This window comes from Somniosus microcephalus, chromosome 11, assembly GCF_052327205.1.
Source record: "Somniosus microcephalus isolate GS21.2 chromosome 11, FLI_Smic_1.0, whole genome shotgun sequence".
Classification (NCBI taxonomy): domain Eukaryota; kingdom Metazoa; phylum Chordata; class Chondrichthyes; order Squaliformes; family Somniosidae; genus Somniosus; species Somniosus microcephalus.
This window is the reverse complement of record NC_140997.1, coordinates 3,435,766-3,445,145: the sequence shown is the minus strand read 5'-3', so window position 1 is coordinate 3,445,145 and position 9,380 is coordinate 3,435,766. Positions and strand designations below refer to the sequence as shown.

General features: G+C 46.3%; 1 protein-coding gene across 1 annotated transcript in view; it reads left to right on the top strand.

Annotated features, from left to right (window-relative positions):
- The first annotated feature begins 580 nt into the window (after positions 1-580).
- LOC147110263 (interleukin-21 receptor-like) overlaps positions 581-9,380 on the top strand; it is a 107,064-nt gene continuing 98,264 nt past the window's right edge. The window contains 2 exon segments of the mRNA XM_086000050.1: positions 581-808; positions 7,033-7,114. Of these exon segments, the coding sequence (XP_085856176.1) occupies positions 728-808; positions 7,033-7,114 (163 nt within the window). The 5' untranslated portion in view covers positions 581-727.

The window sequence follows — 9,380 nt, the reverse complement described above, 5'->3', positions numbered from 1 at the left end:
GGCACTCCCTCAGTACTGCCCCTCCGACAGTGCAGCACTCCCTCAGTACTGCCCCTCCAACAGTGCAGCGCTCCCTCAGTACTGCCCCTCCGACAGTGCAGCACTCCCTCAGTACTGCATTGGAGTGTCAGCCTAGATTTTTATGCTGTAACAACAGTGACTGCACTTAAATAGTTCAACCTGGTTGTGAAAGATGTGGTCGGGTGCTATATGAACACTGGAATAATCCAGGGTATTTGCAAATGGTACCAACACAAGGCTGCCAGATTCCAGCTCCGCCCCATTCCCGGGTACATCTTGTGTATGGAGTTAAAAAGAGGGATTATATTCGTAAAACTGTCACTAGAAGCCGCTAAATGACAATTTAATAAAATAATATATCATGAAATGTCGCATCCTTCAAATAACGTCCTGCACTCTCAAAATTCCGCCCCCCAGCCACTGCCTTGGAGACTGGTGATGGTTCCACAGGCTGGCCTGTCCCCCGGGTTGGCTCTATATTTTTAACCTTAAACCACATCCTGACCTTTATCAATCTATGACAGAGATGACGTCAATGATATGTAAGAGTTATCTGAATGTTCCATATATTGAGTGCAGTCCCGAGAGAGGCACCTGGGGGCCTTTCAGTGCTGACCCTGCTCTGGTCCTGGGCCCCTGCCAGGGAGACGATGGCCAGCCAACAACATGGACACACAAGCCCTGCTTCTGATTCTGATTCCCACCGATGTCTCAAGCTGCCACTGACAGGCGGAGCGCCAGCCTGAGGGTTGCTTCTTGTGGCGAGTTGATGCAGGATCTGAGGCTGGTAAGTCAGTCAGTGTGTTGTGAGATGATCTGGAGGGTGGGGTGGGGCGGGGTGGGGAGACCCTCTGGTTGTCAGATGGGATGTGGCTTCACTTCTGCCCTCCCTGCTCACCGCAACAAACAGACTCGCCCTGTGGCTCATTCTGGTGCTTGGCCGAACTCCTCTGATTTCAGACCCTTGACCAAGCGGCTTGCCTTGGGGCTTGAGAGAAGTTCCTCGCCGACTGCTCCGGCGGCAATTCAATGAAGAGTGATTTGAAGGTGAGCTTTAAAACAAGTTCCCCGAGCTCCGAGGTGCAGGGTCGGGTCGAGCATTCTTTCCCCATGGCGATGAAGCAGGGCTGAAGGAGCAAGGCTGCGGGACGCCAGGAGCTTGGGAAGGAGTCACAGCGAAGGCGAGGGAACTCAGCCAGGGCAGCTCAGCTCAGCGGAGTTTCTGAGGGTGAGAATGGGGCAGGACAAGCAGAGGAACAGAGAACACTAAAGGGATTTAATTATGGAATATCTTTGTCGGGTTGAGCCCTGTCAGTGGAGGGAGAAGGCAATGCGAAATTCCCAGTGATCCTGTCTGGATTCCAATCAGGATCCAGAGGAAACTGGGCTGACAGTTCGGATCCCACTGGGCTGATGGTTTTTAGGACAGATGAAACCGAAAGTCTGGCTCTTCCACAACGGACTTTCTGCGGCAGAGAGCCCGAGAGAGGAGAGGGGCGGAGGTTGAATTCCTGGACCAGGTCCTGTGATCTGCTCAGAGGGCGAGTGTAAGCGGCCCCGGGGTTAGAATTAGAGATTGAAACCAGAGGTTTCTCCCAACACCTCCTCACACCATTCGGATTCCACTGTCATTGTATGTTGGAGAAATGGCAGAGCCCATGGATTGGCCACCGGATGCAGGAGTATCTGAGGGGAGGGTGGGTCCCAGTTAAAACCAGGATTGGCAGCTTCCAATACCAACCCCACTGCACACCGCAAACAGCGAGCCCCAGTGCCCACAGTCCCAGTGCCCACAGCCCCAGTGCCTGCAGTCCCAGTGCCCAAAGCTCCAGTGCCCAAAGCTCCAGTGCCCACAGCCCCAGTGCCCACAGCCCCAGTGTATCAATCCCAGTGCCCACAGCATCAGTGCCCACAGTCCCAGTGAATCAGCCCCAGTGCCCACAGTCCCAGTGTATCAATCCCAGTGCCCACAGTCCCAGTGTATCAATCCCAGTGCCCACAGTCCCAGTGCCCACAGTCCCAGTGAATCAGCCCCAGTGCCCACAGTCCCAGTGTATCAGTCCCAGTGTATCAATCCCAGTGCCCACAGTCCCAGTGCCCACAGCCCCAGTGCCCACAGTCTGTCCCACTCTCAGATACCAGCTCTTCCATCACCCACTCATTCTCTATAATATACACAGGGGCTGCTATTCTCTATAATATACACAGGGGCTGCTATTCCCTATAATATACACAGGAGCTGATATTCCCTATAATATACACAGGGGCTGCTATTCCCTATAATATACACAGGGACTGCTATTCCCTATAATATACACAGGGGCTGCTATTCTCTATAATATACACAGGGGCTATTCTCTATAATATACACAGGGGCTGCTATTCTCTATAATATACACAGGGGCTGCTATTCTCTATAATATACACAGGGGCTGCTATTCCCTATAATATACACAGGGGCTGCTATTCTCTATAATATACACAGGGGCTGCTATTCCCTATAATATACACAGGGGCTGCTATTCTCTATAATATACACAGGGGCTGCTATTCCCTATAATATACATAGGAGCTGCTATTCCCTATAATATACACAGGGGCTGCTATTCCCTATAATATACACAGGGGCTGCTATTCTCTATAATATACACAGGGGCTGCTATTCTCTATTATATACACAGGGGCTGCTATTCCCTGTAATATACACAGGGGCTGCTATTCCCTATAATATACACAGGGGCTGCTATTCTCTATTATATACACAGGGGCTGCTATTCCCTGTAATATACACAGGGGCTGCTATTCCCTGTAATATACACAGGGGCTGCTATTCTCTATAATATACACAGGGGCTGCTATTCTCTATTATACACACAGGGGCTGATATTCCCTGTAATATACACAGGGGCTGCTATTCTCTATAATATACACAGGGGCTGCTATTCTCTATAATATACACAGGGTCTGCTATTCCCTATAATATACACAGGGGCTGCTATTCCCTATAATATACACAGGGGCTGCTATTCTCTATAATATACACAGGGGCTGCTATTCTCTATAATATACACAGGGGCTGCTATTCTCTATAATATACACAGGGACTGCTATTCCCTATAATATACACAGGGGCTGCTATTCTCTATAATATAACACAGGGGCTGCTATTCCCTATAATATACACAGGGGCTGCTATTCACTATAATATACACAGGGGCTGCTATTCCCTATAATATATACAGGGGCTGCTATTCTCTATAATATACACAGGGGCTGCTATTCCCTATAATATACACAGGGGCTGCTATTCTCTATAATATACACAGGGGCTGCTATTCTCTATTATACACACAGGGGCTGATATTCCCTATAATATACACAGTGGCTGTCATTCCCTATAATAATCTTGAGGGAAGTGGCAGTAGGGATCGTGGATGCATTGGTAATAATTTTCCAAAACTCCCTGGACTCAGCAAAGGTCCCGACAGATTGGAAAACTGCTAATGTAACACCCTTATTTAAAAAGGGTAGTAGACAGAAGGCTGGAAACTATAGACCAGTTAGCCTAACATCTGTGGTTGGTAAAATTTTAGAGTCTATTATTAAGGAGACAGTAACGGGACATTTGGATAAACATAATTTAATCGGACAAAGTCAGCATGGTTTTACGAAGGGGAAGTCATGTTTGACAAAGTTGCTTGAGTTCTTTGAGGACGTAACATGCAGGGTGGATAAAGGGGAACCAGTGGACGTAGTGTATTTAGACTTCCAAAAGGCATTTGACAAGGTGCCACACAAAAGATTATTGCTCAAGGTAAAAAATCACGGGATTGGGGGTAATATTCTGGCATGAGTGGAGGATTGGCTATCTAACAGAAGGCAGAGAGTTGGGATAAATGGTTCATTCTCAGACTGGCAATCAGTAACTAGTGGTGTTCGCAGGGGTCAGTGCTGGGACCCCAACTCTTTACAATCTATATTAACGATTTGGAGGAAGGGACCGAGTGTAACATATCAAAGTTTGCAGATGATACAAAGATGGGAGGGAAAGTAGTGAGTGAGGAGGACATAAAAAACCTGCAAAGGGACATAGACAGGCTAAGTAAGTGGGCAGAGATTTGGCAGATGGAATATAATACTGGAAAGTGTGAGGTTATGCACTTTGGCAGGAAAAATCATAGAGCAAGTTATTATCTTAATGGCAAGAAACTGGAAAGTACTGCAGTACAAAGGGATCTGGGGGTCCTGGTGCACGAAACACAAAAAGTTAGTATGCAGGTGCAGCAGGTGATCAAGAAGGCCAATGGAATGTTGGCTTTTATTGCTATGGGGATGGAATATAAAAACAGGGAGGTATTGCTGCAGTTGTACAAGGTATTGGTGAGACCACACCTGGAATACTGCATACAGTTTTGGTGTCCATACTTAAGAAAAGACATACTTGCTCTCGAGGCAGTATAAAGAAGGTTCACTCGGTTAATCCCGGGGATGAGGGGGTTGACATATAAGGAGAGGTTGAGTAGATTGGGACTCTACTCATTGGAGTTCAGGAGAATGAGAGGCGATCTTATTGAAACATATAAGATTGTGAAGGGGCTTGATCGGGTGGATGCGGTGAGGATGTTCCCAATGATGGGTGAAACTAGAACTAGGGGGCATAACCTTAGAATAAGGGGCTGCTCTTTCAAAACTGAGATGAGGAGAAACTTCTTCACTCAGAGGGTGGTAGGTCTGTGGAATTTGCTGCCCCAGAGAGCTGTGGAAGCTACATCATTAAATAAATTTAAAACAGAAATAGACAGTTTCCTAGAAGTAAGGGGAATTAGGGGTTATGGGGAGTGGGTAGGATATCGGACTTGAGTCTAGGTTCGGATCGGTCATGGCCCTGTGGGTGGCGGAGCGGGCCCAGGGGCCGTGTAGCCTGGTCCTGCTCCTACTTCTTGTGTTCTAATTCTGTGTTAGATTTCAGGAGATGGTTCTATTCACAGGGATTAGTGGAGACCTCGGGAACAGGCTGCCAGCTAGGAGTCCTTCAAGAGTAAATTGGGCCTGTTCCTGGCTGGGGTGGAGATCACCTCTTACAGAAGGTAAGTACTGTAGAAAATACAGGGACAGAGTGATCTCCTGGATGAGTTTCGATCGCCTAGATGGGTCGGAGAGGAATTTCCCAGATTTTTTCTCCCAAATTGGCCATTGGGTTTTTATCTGGTTTTTCGCCTCTCCCAGGAGATCACATGGGTTCGGGTGGGATGGAGAGTGAAAGTAGATTTGAGGTTAGGATCAGATCAGCCATGATCTTATTGAATGGCGGAGCAGGCTCGAGGGGCCGATTGGCCTACTCCTGCTCCTATTTCTTATGTTCTTATGTTCTTATGTTAATACACACAGGGGCTGCTATTCTCTATAATATACACAGGGGCTGCTATTCTCTATAATATACACAGGGGCTGCTATTCTCTATAATATACACAGGGGCTGCTATTCTCTATAATGTACACAGGGGCTGCTATTCCCTATAATATACACAGGGGCTGCTATTCCCTATAATATACACAGGGGCTGCTATTCCCTATAATATACACAGGGGCTGCTATTCTCTATAATATACACAGGAGCTGCTATTCCCTATAATATACACAGGGGCTGCTATTCCCTATAATATACACAGGGGCTGCTATTCTCTATAATATACACAGGGGCTGCTATTCTCTATAATATACACAGGGGCTGCTATTCCCTATAATATACACAGGGGCTGCTATTCTCTATAATATACACAGGTGCTGCTATTCTCTATAATATACACAGGGGCTGCTATTCCCTATAATATACACAGGGGCTGCTATTCTCTATAATATACACAGGGGCTGCTATTCCCTATAATATACACAGGGGCTGCTATTCTCTATAATATACACAGGGGCTGCTATTCTCTATAATATACACAGGGGCTGCTATTCTCTATAATATACACAGAGGCTGCTATTCCCTATAATATACACAGGGGCTGCTATTCCCTATAATATACACAGGGGCTGCTATTCTCTATAATATACACAGAGGCTGCTATTCCCTATAATATACACAGGGGCTGCTATTCCCTATAATATACACAGAGGCTGCTATTCCCTATAATATACACAGAGGCTGCTATTCTCTAATATACACAGAGGCTGCTATTCCCTATAATATACACAGGGGCTGCTATTCTCTATAATATACACAGGTGCTGCTATTCTCTATAATATACACAGGGGCTGCTATTCCCTGTAATATACACAGGGGCTGCTATTCTCTATAATATACACAGGGGCTGCTATTCCCTATAATATACACAGGGGCTGCTATTCTCTATAATATACACAGGGGCTGCTATTCTCTATAATATACACAGGGGCTGCTATTCTCTATAATATACACAGAGGCTGCTATTCCCTATAATATACACAGGGGCTGCTATTCCCTATAATATACACAGGGGCTGCTATTCTCTATAATATACACAGAGGCTGCTATTCCCTATAATATACACAGGGGCTGCTATTCCCTATAATATACACAGAGGCTGCTATTCCCTATAATATACACAGAGGCTGCTATTCTCTAATATACACAGAGGCTGCTATTCCCTATAATATACACAGGGGCTGCTATTCTCTATAATATACACAGAGGCTGCTATTCCCTATAATACACACAGGGGCTGTCATTCCCTATAATACACACAACCATGCACCCTCTGTAAACTCAACCCCCCAAACCCCCATCCTCTGTAACTCACCTTTGCTCCCTCCCTGCCTGCCAGCAATCCCTTCTCTCGTGTTCTGTTCTCTATTTCTTCCCAACTTCGACCTCCTCCTTGCTGCTTGTGAAGACCTGTTTCCTGGATGTGATCTTTCTCCCAGGGTCAGTCATTGCCTGATCTACCTGGTGTGTGTGTGGTTTAGTAACTGATCTGCACTTCATCAAACAAGTGACCCTGACATTAAACATGGTGCTTTTCCTCCACAGAACGTTCCCACAATGAGCTGTCTCGGGAGGTCTCCACTGCCCATGCTCCTTCTGCTGTTCCTGTCTGGACGGACACAATGCAGTAAGTTTAAACTAATGACACCTTGGGTTCGATTTAAATTGTGCCAGCCTGTCGCCAGCGGGGGCGGGGTGGGGAGATTTTTCCGGGGCCACAAGAAGTCTTCATGCTATTAGCGGTTCCTCAAAGTTGTGCTGGCGTCTCCTGGATTAGCAAATGACAAACCGGCTTGTGGCTGAAACATGCAGGGGTCTGAGCTGCCCTGTCAGAGGCTCCCTATCAATATGGTGGTAATCATATCGCCAGGTTTTAACCCCCCGGGCAGATAGAATGAATATTAGCCCCCATTGTGTTATTTAAAAACCCATCAGAGACACTCATACACCCAAACTACATCAATCACCAAAAGCAAAACTGCTCCAGACATGTGTTTGTGCTTCAGCTGAAACAAGAATTACATTTACACGATAGCAAAATACTGCAGATGCTGGAAATCCGAAATAACAACAGAAAATGCTGGAAAAACTCAGCAGGCCAGGCAACATCTGTGGAGAGAAAATAGAGTCAACGTTAATTACATTTACACTCCGTTCAAAGCTCCTGAGCCACTAACAGACGCAGGCACTGTTAATGTGTACAATATATACAGAGGCTACTATTCTGTATGATATATACAGGCATTACTAGTTTGTGTAATTCCCACTTACCCGTTATTCGATATTAAAAAAACCCGAACCCCTCGATTAGATTCCGGCCTGTAACTCACTCCCGGGTATCTGTTATTCTATATATAAACCCCCTGAACCCCTCGATTAGATTCCAGCCTGTAACTCACTCCCGGGTATCTGTTCTATATATAAACCCCCCGAACCCCTCGATTAGACTCCGGCCTGTAACTCACTCCCGGGTATCTGTTATTCTATATATAAACCCCCCGAACCCCTCGATTAGATTCCAGCCTGTAACTCACTCCCGGGTATCTGTTATTCTATATAAAAACCCCCCGAACCCCTCGATTAGATTCCAGCCTGTAACTCACTCCCGGGTATCTGTTATTCTATATATAAACCCCCCGAGCCCCTCGATTAGATTCCAGCCTGTAACTCACTCCCGGGTATCTGTTATTCTAGATATAAACCCCCCGAACCCCTCGATTAGATTCCAGCCTGTAACTCACTCCCGGGTATCCGTTATTCTATATATAAACTCCCCGAACCCCTCGATTAGATTCCAGCCTGTAACTCACTCCCGGGTATCTGTTATTCTATATATAAACCCCCCGAACCCCTCGATTAGATTCCAGCCTGTAACTCACTCCCGGGTATCTGTTATTCTATATATAAACCCCCCGGACCGCTCGATTAGATTCCAGCCTGTAACTCACTGCCGGGTATCTGTTATTCTATATATAAACCCCCCGAACCTCTCGATTAGATCCCAGCCTGTAACTCACTCCCGGGTATCTGTTATTCTATATATAAACGCCCCGAACCCCTCGATTAGATTCCAGCCTGTAACTCACTCCCGGGTATCTGTTATTCTATATATAAACCCCTTGAACCCCTCGATTAGATTCCGGCCTGTAACTCACTCCCGGGTATCTGTTATCCTATATATAAACTCCCCGAACCCCTCGATTAGATTCCAGCCTGTAACTCACTCCCGGGTATCTGTTATTCTATATATAAACCCCCCGAACCCCTCGATTAGATTCCAGCCTGTAACTCACTCCCGGGTATCTGTTATTCTATATATAAACCCCCTGAACCCCTCGATTAGATTCCAGCTGTAACTCACTCCCGGGTATCTGTTACTCTATATATAAACACTCTGAACCCCTCGATTAGGTTCCAGCCTGTAACTCACTCCCGGGTATCTGTTATTCTATATATAAACCCCCCGAACCCCTCGATTAGATTCCAGCCTGTAACTCACTCCCGGGTATCTGTTATTCTATATATAAACCCCCCGAACCCCTCGATTAGATTCCAGCCTGTAACTCACTCCCGGGTATCTGTTATTCTATATATAAACCCCCCGATCCCCTCGATTAGATTCCAGCCTGTAACTCACTCCCGGGTATCCGTTATTCTATATATAAACCCCCCGAACCCCTCGATTAGATTCCGGCCTGTAACTCACTCCCGGGTATCTGTTATTCTATATATAAACTCCCCCGAACCCCTCGATTAGATTCCAGCCTGTAACTCACTCCCGGGTATCTGTTATTCTATATATAAACCCCCCGATCCCCTCGATTAGATTCCAGCCTGTAGCTCACTCCCGGGTATCTGTTATTCTATATATAAACCCCCCAAACCCCTCGATT